The sequence below is a fragment of the Falco biarmicus genome, chromosome Z (assembly GCF_023638135.1).
Source record: "Falco biarmicus isolate bFalBia1 chromosome Z, bFalBia1.pri, whole genome shotgun sequence".
Lineage (NCBI taxonomy): Eukaryota > Metazoa > Chordata > Aves > Falconiformes > Falconidae > Falco > Falco biarmicus.
Genome location: NC_079311.1, coordinates 27,753,901 through 27,772,808, shown reverse-complemented (window position 1 = coordinate 27,772,808; position 18,908 = coordinate 27,753,901). Strand labels below are relative to the sequence as shown.

At 39.8% G+C, this 18,908-nt stretch overlaps 1 protein-coding gene across 2 annotated transcripts in view; it reads right to left on the bottom strand.

Moving 5' to 3' along the window:
- The window catches only part of LOC130143102 (uncharacterized), a 50,845-nt gene that overhangs the window by 9,939 nt on the left and 21,998 nt on the right, over positions 1-18,908 (bottom strand). For both annotated transcript variants that reach the window (XM_056325729.1, XM_056325730.1), the window contains exons 7-8: positions 14,021-14,131; positions 11,014-11,192 (exon numbers count right to left, since the gene is read on the bottom strand). In XM_056325729.1, the coding sequence (XP_056181704.1) occupies positions 11,014-11,192; positions 14,021-14,131 (290 nt within the window). The remainder of the gene's footprint in view (positions 1-11,013; positions 11,193-14,020; positions 14,132-18,908) is intronic.

Below are 18,908 nucleotides of genomic sequence, written 5' to 3'. Positions count from 1 at the left end.
TATCTATAAACTCCTTTTCTAAACACTTTCTGTGCTGTCTAGAATGAATGGAGATAGAGCTCTGTGGCATCAAGAATGATTTATGTCATCTCCATTTCAAATGAATACATCTAGGTAAGGAATAAGATGGATTTGAGACATTCAAAGAGAGACCAAATGTCCTTCATCAACTAATAGGCAGCCATGCTCCCCTAATTCTGATAAGCCAGATGTAAGGGGCATTTCTTTTTACTCATGTGGCTTTCATGAGTAGTAATTTGAGAGCATTGCTTTGACACATATCCCTTTGCTACAAAAAGTGCCAAAGGTATATTACTGAAAAAATAATTATAAAAGTATTTCTTATGTCTCTGACTGGAGAGTAACCCACTGGCAATACTGCCACTCTGGAACGTAATATAACTCTGTGATGTTGCTTGAGTTGATGATATGCATATGTATGTAAATGAACTAACTTAGATTTTAGCTACTACTGTTCCATTCTGCACTTAAGTAAAAGAGATTTTTTGTTCTCTTAAGGTTGCTATCAGCTATTTCATGGATTCTTGGCAGTCTGTGGTATCTAATATGGATGAAGTTCTCCAGATAGACTGCAGAAAGTGAATGCTTTTTGGTAAATGTTATTCTAAAAATATTAGAAACATCTGAAGTAACTCTTTCCCTTGCTGCTAGTTTTCTTAAGATGGCCTGTGTTTTAAGGGAAATGTTTCTGGGGAAAAAAAGAAAAAAGGAAAGGAAAGGAAAGGAAAGGAAAGGAAAGGAAAGGAAAGGAAAGGAAAGGAAAGGAAAGGAAAGGAAAGGAAAGGAAAGGAAAGGAAAGGAAAGGAAAGGAAAGGAAAGGAAAAGGAAAGGAAAGGAAAGGAAAGGAAAGGAAAGGAAAGGAAAGGAAAGGAAAGGAAAGGAAAGGAAAGGAAAGGAAAGGAAAGGAAAGGAAAAAGAAAAGAAAAGAAAAAAGAAAAGAAAAGAAAAAAGAAAAGAAAAGAAAAAAGAAAAGAAAAGAAAAGAAAAGAAAAGAAAAGAAAAGAAAAGAAAAGAAAAGAAAAGAAAAGAAAAGAAAAGAAAAGAAAAGAAAAGAAAAAAGAAAAGAAAAGAAAAGAAAAAAGAAAAGGTTAAGCAATGTATAACTATGAGAGACTGAAATAAGGGAGAAATAAGAATAGAAAAGTAGGCAACTCCTTCATTTATTGTTTGAAATGGTCATTGAAGTACTGTATGTAGCCTGGGGGTGTGTCACAAATCAGCCTTATTTAATTTGGTGTAAATACTTCCAGAAAATAAATGACATTCACAGCATTTCCTGAATGAGTCACTCTGTTAAAAAAATTTTGTTTGAGCAGAGTTGTATTTACTATTCTAGTTAAGCCTCTTTGTCTTTTAGAAGGGAGAAGCTGAAAAGATATATGAACTTTTCATGCTATTTGCAGTGAAAGAAATCAAAACCATCAAGAATAACTATGAAAAGAGATTAAAATTAAGCTACACAAGAGACTGCAAGTGCTAGGAAAATGGAATAAAAGTAACTTTATAGAAAACAAAGATCAAATCCTTGAAGAGATAATAGAAAAAATAAAACACAAAGTGAAAACTGAGCATTGCTAGAATGCAGAAGTAAAAGACTGGTTAGCTCAGGAGACTGGCAGTGGGAAGCATAAGACACACCTTCAGGTCACTGGTTCAGATTGGTTTCAGGTCAGTAGTGACATGATGAAATTTCTGATTGTCTTTCATAAATGTCTTCCTGGATGTGTCCCTGTGTTCTTAAACTAGACATCTTTTAAATGAAACAAGAAAATGAACTCCTTTTTCTTTTCGCGTCTTATTTCTCATTTGCCTAACTTTATCACAGCTGATGTGGCCACAAATGTGGCCACAACCCTCCCTGGCACTCGGGCTTCCAGCATTTTCACTACCTGTTATTTTCTGGTTTTCTCTGACCAGCTTCTCCCTGAGGTTTGGTGCTGCTTGCTTAGTAGTACCTCTAAAATCTTCCCCTCCCTGTCTCCTTCCCCCATCCCCACCCCCCAATCATTGTGCTTGGTGGTAGGCTCATTGTTCAGATATTTACAAAATTATAGCTATAACCCATTTGCATTTCTTCTTTGGGCTGGGGACATTGGTGCAGAGGAGAGACTAAGGCTTTTAAATCTTTTTTCCCCTACATCTTTTTCCTTTCCCCTTGAGTAAAGGACTTGTATATATCAGCAGAGAGCTTTAGACTCCAAAACTGTTTGTATGGCATTTTCCACCAGTAGAACTGAATTAATTTAGTTTTTAATTTTGTTTTTGCTTTAAGCAATTTAAATCTGAAGTAGAGAGAGTAGAAACATACTGAAGAGCAAGACAATAGGGGAAAAAAGATGTAAAAGCTCTTCTGATTTGAAGAAACTAATTATCCTACACCCAACTGTATTGGCTATCAGACAAAAAAGTACAATCAGGTGGTCTTGGATATGATTAATCTTCACCTTCCAACTGGGTCTTTTGTTGAGGTTGAAGAATTTGCTGCAATTAATTGCACAAAAGGTAATGCACAGTTTGCAGGGCTAAGCCCCACAGGAAGAACTACTGATTGTCTTAAAACTTTGAACAACTTAAATCAGGTCAAATAATACATGTGATTATGACTCTTTGCCTGGGTCAGGGTATGCAATCTGTTAGTAGGCCAAAATTAATTTGTGTATCCTATCAGCCAGTGTTATTTCTCATTTATTAATAGAAATAATACAATGGAAGTACTGGAAACCTTGGATTCAGCAGATTCTTAAATGTAAATTGAAAATTATATCCTGCAGCCACGGGAGTCATAGAAAATGTAGAGAAGAAATCAGGTGGTATACCAGCTCTAAATAACGTGGCAGCTCCAGACTATGATGATAAAGCTCCAAGCAAGAATGAAGAACAAATAGAAGCTGTATCTTTATAAGCAATGGCTCAGACCTAAATCTATTTATAGCTAAGCCTTTTATGTAAAGTGCTTAGGCTTAGCGATGAACACACAGAGGCTTGCTCAAAAGAACAAAGGACTGAATGTTTGTCATAGATTGAAATGATGTGAAGGGTCCACACATGGGAGGCAGGGGATTTCTTTCTTTATAATAATTGGACTCTGTATATACCATAGAAAAAGAATAATTTAAAGTATTATTTTCCTCTCTATACTGTCCCACTGGGAACAGTCTTAAGGGTGCACACAAGCAAACAGAAGCATGCACTGTAGTGTCTGAGTCACACAATAAATATACTTTCTGTAAAATGCCCTGTTTCCATGTAAAGAGAAGACAACTGCAGAAAGAAAAGGGAACATTAAAGTCTGCATTCAAATTTCTTCTCTGCATTTAGGAAGGGCTTTCACTTGTTCCCTGAGGTATGGGTGCAAAGTGATGTGTCTTGTTATGAATAAAGGGTAAATGGAAGACTGGTATCCAGCTGGTTATATAAGGTGTGTAAATGTTACTGTTGAATCTTATTTGGAATAAAAAGAAATAGTAAATCGTGGTACAGTTTCCAGGTGTTCTGGATAAGGCAGGAGGTGAGCATGGAATGATTTACACACACAAATATACCCTAATAGAGACAAATAAAGAATAGCAATTTTCTTTACAGAGACACTGCTAATTAAAGAATATACAATGAGGAAAGCATTCTGCTATTGAGAAAAAGTGAAGGTTATTGACCTCTTTGAATGTAAATAGCACTGTATAATTATCTGAGCAATACTTAATTACCAGTGTGCTGGCTGCATTGAACTGCAATAAACAGAGAAGGCAAGATTTGGTTGAGCTATTGAAATGGACTAGTTTCATATTGGAAACAGGAATATGACCTAACATCTGATAAATTAGGTGATATCATAATTGCCTACCAGGCTGGGGTCTAACTGCTTTTGGATGTTAAGAAATGCACATCTTTGTTCCCACTGCCCTTACCTCAGCCTTGAGCAGCTTTGCCTTAGTCACTCACACTGTGCCTGAGGGCTTCCTAGAGGCATTAAACTTTTGAGCTTAAGAAATGCAAACCATAATTACTTTTTAACCTGACATTGTTATATATAATCACAATGAAGACTGACAAAAAGCACATCCATCCCCTTTAACGCTGTCACCACCATGTTCAGTGAGAGTACTTCCCCAGAGTAGGTGTTCCAGTTTTCTCACAGCATGTTTCAGAGCATTATAGCTATGAACTGTCATGAAGGCCATTTCTCTGAGGCCTGGGTGGCACATGAAGGTTAATTCACTCCTTATTTACAGTTCCACCTCTTTCTACGTCTGAATCTCTAAATCTCTGAATGCTCTTTTCTACTGTCAGGACAGTGATATCCAACCTAACTACTGTTTCCAACTTAAGTGCTCCTAATTCCTGTTAGTTTCTTCCTTTGACTTTCCTACTTTGAGTCCGTACAGAATGCTGGCAACAGACTCATACTCTTTAGGCATTTATTCCTAATTGCTGTTGTTCCATGTCACTCCTAGTTGAGGGAATTAGAGAAAGAAATGGAATAAATGGCAAATATAACAAAAGGACTTGACAGACAGAGCTGATTTGACTAGAATACATAGGTCTCTGATTTCTGGAAAGGAAGATAGATTGATGACTTTTTGGACAGATTTCTGTTTGGAGCCAGTAGTCCTTATAGCTTATCCTAGACCACAACCTGAATGATATTTACTTCGTATTTTCCTTTGCAGGGACTAGGTTGGTTATTTGTCTCACTGACCTCTTTCCCAGGGTCTATTTATGGCAAAGAGACAGGAAATAGTTCCTAGGAACATGGCAAGACACAAACCAGAGAGGAGCTAGGGCATTGTTGCAAACATGATCTTTTGTTAATTCTTATAATTTTATCAACTCTACCTTTGTTTTTTCTTCTTTGACCCACAAAATCACTAGTTATACATGCTTTTTTAACTACTCTTACATAGCAAGAAAGCAATGATAGACTGAAACTAGGAAATTCTGGCTTTGGCTGGCATTTTTAGTGGATTTGTACATCCCAGCATTTAATTAGCTGCATTCTTTACATGATGAATATTTGTAATGAGGAATTTTGGGAAACATGTTTGGAAACACTAATGCTTTCTTTATCCTTGTGCTTTCCTATTGATCCTAAACCACTGTTTGCTCTCTAGGAGCTATGTCCTCATGACAGAAGAATGCATGCTCCACAGACTTCAAACCCCTTATTGGCCCATTTGTTCCTGGGTCCCAGGAATTATATTCCTTCTTTTTAATGGGTTTGAGAGACATAGTATTTTTTTTATCCTGAAGGCTGCAGCATGTTGTAAAGAAGTTAGCTGTCAGGTTCTGAAAGATCTGAGTGAACTTATGGCTAGATTGCTTTTGTTATTTTACTGGTCTCATGTTAAGCTGATAAAAGTTTCTCTGTCTGACTCTGAAGTCTTCACCATAGACATTTTGTGGTGACTTTGCAGTCACTTTACTGTGCTGAGCAGCAAAGGCTAGTTCTACAGGAGCAGACATTGGTAAAGAAAGGATCAGTGCTTGACTAAGCTGATGTGCTTTCAATACATCACTGTCTATCTCCACACAGTGTCCAGATAGCTTTCCTTTAGCAGAAAAACTGAGCACATTGGCAAAGAAGGAAATAGCATGTTTGAGAAGGTCCAGTGATCTGGACAATGGGGGATCAGAACTGTGGAGTGTATAGTGGAACTCCACTGTTGCTAAGTGTAAGCAAAAATATTATAAATAGTTATACCTCCACTGATCTCAGTAATTTACGCAAATCAGTGTTCTAACCCAATGGGGGAAAACTACTTTGGGGAGGAATTAGAGAAGACTGGGACCTAACAGAAGCACAGTATTACAGAAAGCTTTTCAGGGTAAAATACAGCTGTTGCTTTCAGAACGGTTGGCACGGAGGGAATCTACACCACCACAGCTCCCCAGGCATCACACTGCCAGCTCAGCACCCTGATGGGAGTGACGGAGGCTGGAGCGGAGTGGAGACCCCGCGATCAGGCTCTGCTGTGCTCCCTGCAGGAGTGGGAATTCGATGGCAGCACACAGCTGGTAAGCCGTGTAACAGTTGTCACATGAAGGATCTATGAGATGTCCACAGCTGACCCAGCCACTGTGGTGAAATGACTTTCCTCAGATGAAATAATGTCATTGTAATACTAACGCACGGCTCCCTCCCAAAGTTACCTGCCTCCAAGGTACCACCGCACCTCACTGGGCACATGATACCAGTCAGTAACAGCAACACGTATGGCTGGAGTCGCTCAAGCACCACCTAAATGTGAAGGAAATGGACTGGACTTGGGCTGAAATAAGTCCAAAGAGGGGGGAACTGCTGTCTAAACTCCTGAAATACCACAGCCTGATTCAGTATTTCTATAAAGTGGTTACAAATGAAGGGACTTCTAATCGAAGGAGTCTGCCATGGGAAGGATAGGAAACAAAAAATGGATGGTGAAAAGAACACCATTATCTTAAATTGTGCAGAAAGAAGCCTCCAAATAAGGAAGTTCTGGCTGCAAGAGTAGACAAGTTGATAAGCTGTGGCAGTCCACAGAAAGTCGGTTGAAAATAGGACAAAGGTAATAGTGGTGGTGAGAGATCATGACCTCCAACTCAAATAGCCCCACCACAAGAGAGCAAACCCCCACGTGGAGAGCATGCGTAGTTAGTGAAGAACTTCAGCAGTGCTGTTTGAGGGTGTGCACTAATTTACAGTAGAAGTGAGAAACTTGCAACCTGTTCTGTGTATGATAAATGAACATGCAATGTGCTATGAAGTATTAAAAGTGGACAACTGAGAGAAGTTAGGGGAGACTCCATCATGACTTCTGGGATCAGTCGACGGGCTGAACCTGTCTTCTCCCCCATCCGGATGCCTACTGGGTAAGAACTTTATTCTACGACTACCTTACGTTAGCTGCTATTGTGTTGTTTTAAGCTTGTTTTGCAGTCAGTGTATTATCAGCAGTGATCCTTGAACCTTGCTCTGTCACAAACCTGTATTTTGTAGAATAAAAATCTTCAGCTGAACTTCATTTTGTGCAAGGCTCCGGAGATTTGAGTAGTTGTTGTCAGGGATTTGACTCAGTGACTCTGTCAGGAGGGTCCCTGCCCAGGTTATCACCCTCCGATACGGTGGGCTGTCAGAATGCAGGGAGCGGGCAGAGTGGTTGGGCACAAGGGTCTCGTTTTTCATGGGAAACTGACAGCCTGATCAAATATAAAGGGTTAGAGGAAACTCCCCCTTTTTAATGTGACATCCAATGTGCCCAATATTTCTGTTACGAGGTGGCAAACATGGCTATGTCCACTGAGGTGAAAAATGTGTTGAAGTTACATATATGGATAGTAGAGTCAAGGCCAGTGGTGGCACCTCTTTCAGGGAAAATGAAACGACCTTGTATTAAAGTGACTGAATCTGTTGCAACAGCGATCTCTTCACCAACATGTGACTGGACAGAGATGAGTCTAAACCAGCAGCAACGAGTTAATATGTAAAAATCTCTTTCTTAGTATAGGTAGGAAAAGGAAAGCTCAGGATGGATAATTTCTGCCTGTAAATACCAATGATAAGGAAATGTAGCTCCTTCTGTTTGTTGATATGGTCTAAAGCATGTGAAACACCCTTCCCTTTCTCCATGACAAGACATTATATGCACCCTTTCAGGCATAAATAAAAGGCCTGGTTGTCTTCTTACATAGGCGGAAATCAGGCGTGACTTTGCCAGAGTCACTGGAATTACATCAGTGTAAATTGTTGTTAACATCAGAATAACGACCTGAAAAATTATGACTCTTGTTAGTTCATTGGATACTGACATGCAAATTGCTCTGAATTGTTTTTGTCTCCCTGAGTTATTCTTGCCTTCAATGAACAGTTTCAAAAAACATACTATATCCACCAAGTGGAAAAACCTTTCCTCCTGAGTGAGGCAAGACCTGGAACATAATGTTTCTAACTTCATAATGCTGCTGACATGTTACGTAAATACTGTGTTAAACTGAGAATATAGTTTGAGATTCCCTTAGAAAAGAAAGTGGTATGAGCACCATCTGTGTGCATTGTTCTTCTTATGCCCTGATAGAATTCACACCCCAAAAAAAAAAAGTGCCAACATGTCCAGTTGAGCTCCCTCTTACTTCATTTGTGCATTGGATCTTTAAGTAGTGAAGAAGCATATTTGTATGTAAGATCTGTCTTTCTGTTTTACTAAATGACACTGCAGGGTACACTGCGGGCACACAAGGCAGTGAAAAAGGTCCTTGTGCTTTCTGTTGCTAAGATAGTACTGCAGTATTTCAGTATATTCTTTGGAGTCCAGAGACAGAGAGAGAGCAGCTAGCAAAAATATAGTATGAAATAATTTAAAAAGTGGTTGAATGGCACTAGTCTTGGATACTGCAAGAAAATAAGTAATATTTATTACTATAAAATGTTTATGCAGTGCTTTAAATTTATTTACTCTTCTTAGGCCAAAACAAATGCATGCTTTCAGTGGCTAAACATCCTACTATCAAAACATAAGGTTGGTATAATTCAATAATATATTGATAATTAATTATTAATTAATGTAAGATTATGGGGCACCTTCTAATCCTCAATCCAATTTATCTAACACTCTTTGTCTTCAGAGGTACTGGAAAGATTGGAAAGTGGAGAGTGTTCAAAAGACATAACTAGTTTTTTGTTTACATTTCAGGAATTTGGTGAAAGACTTGACTGGGATAAAATAAAAACGTCTCTCCAAACAAAACTTCCTATCCTTTGTATCTTTTTTAGTGTTTGATTTGTTTGTTTATTTGTTTTTGTTTTTAGACCAGGACAGGCAGTGTTGAAATAATGACCATGGAAAGCCAGACTGCTTTGTTGTATACCCAGTGGTTCTACAACACAGCCCTGATTAGATGGTTAGTATGTATGTCATGGCACATGCAGGGAAATAAGCCTCCTAGATTTTCTGCTGGAAATGTCAGGTGGCTACAGAATCGTAGAAAAGCAAGCTCTTTCTGTGATTTTTCAGTACTTTTCACAAAATGTTTTTTTCCCATAGAAGTGTTTGGTTTTGATCAGGAAGGTTAAATGCTAAAAGCTTAATTAATTTCAGTTTGGATATGAAACTGTGCAGTGCCTCATGTGAATACATTTCTTCATTTTAACAGTATTGTCCATGAAAAACTATGCTTAGGATCACCAGGAGGAGGGATCAGAATGCATTGTTGTTAAATTGCATCAAGATCTTTCAGGTAAAAATAATTTGGTTTCTAGTTTCTAGTCTTCTTTTACTAAAAAGGAGAAATTTTCAAGTGAGGATTTTACTGGAGTGGCTCTACTATTCATGTGAAAATGACCAAACAGGCTAATATATATGAGCAAAAAATGAAATACAGAGATGGGAGATTGATGTACGAAATGGAGATGACAGTAGGGAAAAATCAATCTGAAGGTTCATTCATGATCAGGAGCAAAGCTACTAGTATCAGCTTCCCTATTGTTTTCTGTTGTTTGAACTTCCTCTACACCATCTTGTTGTCTACATTGTATCCATGTTTATTGCAAAATTGTGCTGGTATGTCTACATATGTATGTGTATACATGTACATCTACATCCTTCATATGCTGAGTTGACCAAAAGGTGTGTGACCCTGCTAGCAAAGGTAAAAACTATTTACAGGGCAAGGACTTGGTGCTATGATTAGGTTTTCATGTGTTTTTTGAATAAGGGTGGACACGGGTGTATTTCACTGGTATGTGTTCAACTTGGGTGTTGGAGACAAACCCATTTCTACCTGTTTCTAGCCAGGTGATATTTCCACTGGTGCCTTTCCTAGGTTAGCTAGGAGATACCCTGGAAGCTGCATGGGCTGCTTCTAGTGATAAATCCCTCACGAAGGCAAATTTTCTCAGCTTCATTAAGTTTTCTTGAAATCAGGTTAAAATGTATGCTAAGTGAACCTTTTCTACAAGCTGTAAAATGTTTTACCCTAAAAAGCCCTGAACAGACTACAGTCTTGGAAATCAACCTGATTTTATAGATGTAAATTTATCAGTGAATAACTTCATCATGAAACTACACAGGGGAAGGGATTAGTAACTTGTAATTACATGCAGCACCTGCTGACTCACAGACTACAGTAAAACACGATTGTAGGGCAGGTGAACTCACCGGCTCCGCTGTGGCTGGGGCTGTGAGCCGTGCCCACTGCCTGCTGCTGCCGTCTGTGCCCCCCACACCTAGAGATACTCACTTGAATAATTCAAGGGATTTTTTTTCCCTCTTTTTTAGTATCTTGTCTTTATTTATTAGTTTATTTAGTGGTGAGTAACTGAGAATACTGAAAAGTTTGTAGCTGAGGTAACTGTGAAGCCACTGATTTAGGGCCACTAAGACTCACTATACAACTAGAGGGCTGTAAATTATGCCATACCAAAATGGAGCCTCAGGATAAAGCCTAGTAAAGTATTTCTCTTCATGAAGTACCTGTTTTACTCCTTTTTTGGATGTCTACTGTTAGATGAAGTCAAAGAAGTAGTAAGTACTATACAGGTTCCTGCTCACATGACAGTGAATGAAGTGCTAAGCAATGCTACTCTGAAGAAACTGAGCCTTCCCAGTACTCTGTGCAGGTCTATAGCTTATTCACACACACAAAGAAATATCATGGTCATACCTGTTTAAGAAAATACATATAATGGTAGATGGAATACAGAGCTCCTACACATCTAAAGCTACTTCATCTCATCAAAAACCTCCTAGAGCCTATTCAGTTCATAGACTTCTTGATGATCAGAACTAAGAGATTAAAATGTAAATCCATAAAAGCCTGACAGGGTCTATGCCTATGACTAGGATATAGGAAGGCAGAACTAGTCAACAAGCCTCTTTTATATACTGCATACAAAAACATCTTCAGTGCTGCTGTTATTCTGTAAATACAAGTCAAGATAACGATCTGAAAATCTTGAGCACAACAGTGCTGCACTTAACGGTTCAGGACACAGGTTGTTTCCTCACCAGCCTCTATCCTTACCTTCTTGTGTTTGTAATAATGCAGGTAGCCATTATGTTTCAGCACAAACCACCTCTTTCTCCAGCCCTTCAGTATCGCTGACTGTGTTCGTTTATGCAAATATCCTCTGCAGGTAGGTCTGGGGGTGTTGGGGTAACGGCTGATATCTGATCCCACCACCATAGTCAGGATATCAGGACCTAAAATATTACATAAAGAATGTGAAAACATAGGTCAAAACAATAGTCCAGTCTGTCAATATTTTTGGATACCCCTATAGGGTAGGGAGGAGGAAGGCAGTATCCTATCCTGTGCCCTTCTCCCAGTGTAGCTTCTGGAAGCAGCAAGGAGCAAAGCAGCCTAGGAAATGATGAATTATATCAAGTGATATCTGGCCTTCTTTCAACAGAAATTCAGGAATGAAACTAATTTTTTGTTAAGGACTAGTAATGGAGCCAGCTTTCTGAAGATACCTCTTAAAACAGTTTTTGTGACCCACCTTTGCATAGGTGCTTGCATATTTTATCAGTTTAGAGAAGTGGTTGGATTTCATTGCTCAAATGTGCGTACATAAATTGGAGTTTGTACAAAAGTTGCTGAGAATGCTCTTAGGGGCACCTTCAGCCTCTGTTATCTTACTCACGCTCTTGAAAGTTCTTTCTTTTCTATGTCTTCAAGTCTACTAACATTTTCTGCTAACTGTACCCCTCACTAAGGGGGACTTGCTGTTGGAGGCTAACCTATTGTGGTGGTGCATCTTGTCCCCTCCCCTGGGACACTCTATGATCTCAGGAACTGACATTACGTCTTCACTTCTGTGTAGTGAGTTGGGTGGTTAAACATCCCATGACCACACTAGCAACAACTCTTGCATGACTGAGGTGGGAAACTGCAGTGGCTGTACTAGCAGCTTTCCTTATCTGAGCACCACCACCACCTGACAGCCATGAACATCCCTAAACAAGCCTGGGAACACTCTTCATTACGACTCTGAGTAGTACGATACCACCACCACCAGTGGAATTTTTAAAAATTTCCATTAATTACTGAATCTGATATCAGCCAGGATGGCTAAAGCCAATAATCTCCAAACCTATAAACAGTGGGGCTAAGTGAGGCCATTTGAGCTCTTCTGGACTACAGTGTGAGGTGAAGAGCATCTCCCTCTGAGTAGGGTGCCTCTCAGAGCTTGCAAACTCCCAAGTCTGCGATACCAAGGGTACCGTTGCTGAAACCTGACAATGGGGCCTGGGCTGATTTTCTGGCTTCTCAGGGCTCAACCCTTCACGCGATGAGAAATGCAAAAGCATTCAATGTCAGTATTTCACTGAACTTGAGGGGAACTTTTAACAGGTATACCTTTGTACATGTATCTATACTTCTGTTCCTTTGTGTCTGTGTCTGTGTTCCTGTGTGTGAATTGATTTTATAACTTCATAATAAGTATAGTACAAGTATTAACATTTTTAATTAATAGTTAAGCCACTTTTATAATTTAAGTAAATCGTATTTGAATTACCTTGTAAATGATAAATTCGTCAATGACTAAGTGCTGCTAAAATCCTATGATCAGCCTTAAACTGGATACTCCTTACATCATTTAGAAACTAACTATTGATCAGGTCCAAGACTAGGATTGGATCTAGCCACACCTAAACTCTATGAAGAGTTTAGAAAGCAAGAGGGTCCACTCTGAACCTTGGACTCAATGGGAGGGTCTCCCTAACTCTTTTACATTTTTAGTCTCTGTGTAAATCATTCCAGCTTAATTTTAATATTATTTTTCTTTGTGTGATTTATCTGTGTAGTAAGTAATAGATAACCTTGGCATTGAACTTTTTGAAGTTGCACTCTAATGAATTCCTATTAAAACTTTTTTGCTCATACCTTTGATGGTGACTCTTTGAGTGACTTAACCTAAACCACTCATTTGTGACACCTGTGCTGAAGTGCCTACTTACCATTTGCAAAAGCTAAGTGCTCAAAGGATGTTAGGTTGTAAGATTGTTTAGAAATGTGTTATTGTCATCAACAATGAGGTACAATTTCATAAAATTCACTTATGTTATCTATCAATACATCTATGGTTTTGACACTAAAGGCCTGAAATTCTGATTTCAGATACATCAGAGTAGATGGCAACACCTTAAAGAGGACTGAGAAATGTGACTGTGACACATTCTTATTTGCAAAACATTTGCTGGATTACTCTTTTGGGGACATTTGGCTTTGGGAATGCTGTCAGTGTGCCAAGATTTAGGCCAGGGGGTGTTCTCTGAGGAGTTAAAATACTCAGTAATCAAGGATTTATCTGCTAAAAGACTCGACATACTCAAATATAACAGCGTGAATGGCACCTCTATAATTAAAGAACTTGGTATGTGTCAAGTTAAATTTGTTACAGCCTTGAAAAAGCATTTTAATTTATTGAATTTCCCATGAGCCCTTGTCAAAACCATATTTGGGATAAATGAAAGAAAGGCAGTAGATTAACTTTCAGCATGCAAACATGGGTATCTTTGGGCTTTAGTCTTCACAGTTCTAGGAAGAATATGCATGATTAATATTGCTGACTCCTTGTTACTGTGGTGCTGCAACAGGATGCCTCATGAAGTAACCTGTCTGCTCTCCTGATCAGACTTCAGGTCTTGGTGACACAGAAATAACTACTGGGTGCACTGAACCGAGCTGTGAATTCTTTCCCTGAGGAAGCATAAGGCATAAATAAGGTATTGGTGTCTCTGCAGTTGCTTTCAGAACTTTCTCAGTCACTTTCTTTAGGGAAGGAGAGCCAAAAGCCTTACTGTCATGTGTGCACTTTGGGAAATACTTTGTATGTCCTTTTTCTTCTGTGTTCCTAGCAAGATCTAGATAAAAAAGTGATTTAGGCAATACTACTGTATTAAATACTAATGCATTAAACAATTAAGATTTCTATTGCATCTGCCACCCAACTTGTCTGGATGTATTTGGAGCATTGCACAGCAATCCTGACCATCTGAATAATTTATTGTGATCTCACACTTACCTTTCCTTGCCAGATTGGCAGCTTCTGAATGTGGCATGCTGGTGACATCAGTTCCATTGACTGCTATCAGGATATCCCCAACCTGAAGCCCTGCTTCTTCAGCTGCACTGTCTGGAATTAAAATAAACCAAATACTTTATTCAGAGTTAAGACATCAAACATGCCTATGTGATCAAACTCTTCTAGTAAAGCAGGTATCTGTCTAACCAGTCAAGAATTATGATTTGGGGCCTTTGTGATGTCAGCTTAGAAGTAGAGCAAGTTTTTCTGAGCAACTTGTTAGCTGTCTGTAAGTGAAACTTCAGGATTTAGATACTGATTCAACACTATATAATCACTGACAGAGGAGAAATTTCATTAAAAACACTTTAAGATGCAAATAGGCATTTCAGTATCTAAGCATTTTGGCCTAAAGTACAAACAAAGACCTGGTGCAATGTTTACTAAAGTCAGTAGAAAAAACATCTATTCTTCTGGTGAGCTTCAGATTTAAAACCAAAAGCCTGCTTTCTCTGCTGATATTTCTACTGCTGGTTAAAAGAATTTGGCTATAGTATTTTATGGGGTTTGTCTTTAGGAGGAAATAACATAGTAAGTTAACAAAGGGTCAATGAAGGAGGGACTGAATCAGATTTGTTAATATATCAACCTTTTGTTTATTTGCTAACTGTTGCAAAGCACGTGCAGTCCTATAGGGCTCAGGCAGATGCCAGTGAGGAATGGAGGCAAATCAGGGAAGTGACACATATGGTCCATTCATGGGCATCAATATGCAGTTACTTAAATCCCAGTTACAAATTTCTTGGAGTTTTTTCCTTCTCCTTTAGAATTAAGCATTCCTAATGCACTGTGAAAAAATTGGTTTTGGAAAATACTGTTCCATGTCCATACTATTTCATGTATATTTTTAAAGATTTTGTACCCTATCATGTAGTAAATGTGATCATTCAGTGTATTTCCGAGGATGCTTAGAAGTTGTAGGGAAAAGATTTGTAAAAGCTTAATAATAAATAGGCACAAAAAAGCCATGGTTCACTCTGATCTTTATTACAAATCATTCACAAATGCCAGCACATTTTGGTTTGCACTGGCTTTCAGGATCTCATACAAGAATTTATGATCATAAGCAGTCTCCAAAATATTAATAATGTCTCAGAGTGCAAACAAAAAAGGGATACAAATGCAATTTTAAAATTTGTTTTAATGAAATTAGTCATATTTTGAGAAAACAGAATTTTACTAGAAGTTTGCCTGTAAAAAAGAATTTTTTTTTTTTGTGGTTGCTTTTTTAAAGCAACTGCGTTTGAAAACAAGACATACAAATAAACAAGAGAAGTGATATACAATGTGAGTAGCTATGTTTAATTTTCATTAGTAAGTTACAGAGTTAAATTGGTATGAATTAGGGCTCATGTTGCATAAATGATCTATGGTTTATTTATATTTAGCTAAAAAACTTTCCCACATTCTAATTTGAAAAACATCTTTAGAGGTTATCTTCTTTGATGAAAGAACTCTAAAGGAATCTGTATGTTTACAGATGGGAAACCATCTGAAACTTTTAATGCTAGAAAGAAGAAACATTTTATTGCAACAGAGATAATTTCATATCAACAGGTACAGGAATTTCCAGCAATTTGATAAAACCAGCTAGTTGTCCAAGCACAGACACATGGACACAGTTGTGCTATTTGGACAAATGATGGCTGAGCCCAGTAACGTTCTTTTCCTTAAAATAATCAGCAACGAAAAATACTAATCTTTAACCTTGTAGTCAAAAGTTACATTCTAATAAGATGAGCAGAACAATTTTTTTCATTCAAAATTACTTTCTCAGATTCACAGTAAATCATTTTTCACAGAAGTTATACTGTGAAGATTATTAGGCACAAGGAGTACAAAAAAATGTTCTGGAACAAAACTAGGTAGCTGTTTCAGGATGAAGAACATTACACAGCCACTTTAGCCACAATTTAACGTTACTAATTCTTTTGTAAGTATTTTTATAGTATTTTTTCTTTCATATATATATAAAAAATATATCCTTTTATAGTATTCTGCAGGCAAAGTTTTTTAAATATACATTATTGGCAAAGCTTCAATTGATAATGGAAATTCCTAATTATATTCAGACATGTAAAAATAAAATGATGTCTAGGATCCCATGTCAAAAATTGTTTATTTTCATGTAGTTTACATAGAATCATAGAATGATAGAATTATTTAGGTTGGAAAAGACCTTTGAGATCATCAAGTCCAACATTAACGGAGGACTGTCAAGCCCATCACTAAACCATGTCCCCAGGCACTGCATCTATGCATTTCTTAAATACCTCCAGGGATGGTGATTCCACAACCTCCTTGGGCAGCCTGTTCCAATGCTTCACCACCCTTTCTCCAATCTAAGCCTTGAGGTAACTTGAAAATGTTTCATCTTGTCCTGTCACTTGTCTTGGAGAAGAGACCTACACCCACCTGCTTACAGCCTCCTCTCAGGTTGCTGTAGAAAACAATAAGGTCTCCCTCAAGCCTAGCTCCTCTCCAGACAAAACAACCCCAGTTCCCTCAGCTGCTCCTCATAAGACTTGTGCTCCAGACCCTTCACCACCTTCTTTGTCCATCTCTGGACATGCTCCAGCACCTCTACAGCCCTCTTGATCTGAGGGGCCTGAAACTGAACACAGGGTTCGAGGGGCGGCCTCACCAGTGCCCAGGGCAGGGGGACGATCACTGCCCTGGTCCTGCTGGCCACACTGCTGGGGACACAGGCCAGGGTGCTGCTGGCCGCCTGGGCCCCCTGGGCACACTGCTGGCTCCTGCCCAGCCGGCCGTCACCCAGCACCCCCAGGCCCTTTCCCACCAGGCCCTTTCCAGCCGCTCTGCCCCAGCCTGTAGCGCTGCGTGGGGCTGGTGTGACCCAAGGGCAGGACCCGGCACTGAGCCCTGCTGAACCTCATACAACTGGCCTGGGCCCATTGCTACAGCCAGTCCAGATCCCTCTGCAGAGCCAGCCTGCCCTCAGGCAGATCAACTCACCTCCCAGCTTGGTGTGGTCAGCAAACTCACTGAGGGTGCACTTGATCCCCTCATCCAGATCATCAATAAAGACATATTAAACAGAACTGGCCCCAGTACTGAGCCCTGGGGAACTCCACTTGTGACTGGTCACCAACTGGATGTGACTCCATTCACCACCACTCTTTGGACTTGGCCGTCCTGCCAGCATTTTACCCAGCATAAAGTATACCCATCTAAGCCACCATGGGAGATGGTGTCAAAGGGTTTGCTAAGGTCGAGATATACAACATCCATAGCGTTTTCCTCATCTTCTATGTGGGTCATCTTGTCATAGAAGATCAGGTTTGTCAAGCTCAACCTGCCTTTCATAAACCCATGTTGGCTGGGCCTGATTCCCTGGTTGTCCTGTGTGTGCAGCATGAAGGTGCTCAGGATGATCTGCTCCATAACCTTTCCTGGTATCGACGTCAAGCTGACAGGCCTGCAGTTCCCCAGATCCTCCTTCCTGCCCCTCTTGTAGATGGGCATCACACTGGCTAGCCTCCAGTCTTTTGGGACCTCTTCAGTTAGCCAGCATTGTTGAAAACTGATGGAAAGTGGCTTGGAGAGCTCCTCCATCAGGTCCTTCAGTACCTTCAGTACCCCCAGTCCCTCAGTACCCTTCGACTCCATAGACTTGTGTGTGTCTAGGTGGAGCAGCAGGTCACTAACTGTTTCGTCCTGGACTGTGGGGACTTCATTCTTCTTCTCCTCATCCCTGTCTTCCAGCTCAGGGCACTAAGTACCCTGAAATTAACTGCTCTTACTATTAAAGACTGAGGCAAAGAAGGCATTAAGTACCTCAGCCTGTTCCTCATCCCTTGTGGCAGTGCTCCCCACCACATCCAATAAAGGATGCAGGTTATCCTTGGCCCTCCTTTTATTTCTAATGTATTTGTTAAAACTTTTATTATCTTTTATGGCAGTGGCCAGCCCAAATTCTAGCTGGGCTTTCGTCTCTTTGACAACATCCTTGTGGTCCTCCAGGGCTGCCTGCCCCTTCTTCCAAAGGTGGGAAACTCTCCTTTTTCCCCTGAGTTCCAGCCAAACCTCTCTGTTCAGCCAGGCCAGTCTCTTCTCCTCCATGGGCTCATCTTTTGGCACATGGGGACGGCCTGCTCCTGTGCCTTTGAGACTGCCTTCTTGAAGAATTTCCAGCCTTTCTGCACCCCTTTGGCCCTCCAAGACTGTCTGCCAAGGGACTCTGTCAACCAGGCTCTTAAATAGGCCAAAGTCAGCACTCTGGAAGGTCAACATAGCGGTTCTACTGACCCCCCTCCTTACTTCTCCAGGAATCAAAAAATCTATCATCTCATGATCGCTCTGCCCAAGACGTCCTCTGACCACCATGTCACCCACCAGTCCTTCCCTGTTTGTAAGCACCAGGCCCAGTGGGGCATCTCCTGTGGTTGGGGCACTGACCAGCTGTGTCGGGAAGCTGTCTCCCACACACTCCAGAAACCTCCTAGACTGTTCCCTCTCCACTGTGTTCTATTTCCAGGAGATATCCAGTATGTTGAAGTCCCCCATGAGAACAAGGGCTAGCAATTTTAACAGTAAAAGATTACAAGATCCTTTGATGAACAATAGGTATAGCTATATAGAGAGTAAAGGAATCACTTCCAACATTTGCTCTTATTTCTTTTGAATAGGTCTGTCCTTTGCCTGAGTTCTTCTTTTAGACTGAAGGCTTTATTTTTAGTGCTTAATAAGTAGAACATTTGCTCTGAGGCCACAAGTTAGAACTACTTTTAGAACTGAACAGCAGTATCATGTAAAAAGCATGACTGAAGTATAAATCTATGTTCAGATCTTAAGGGAATTCATGGGT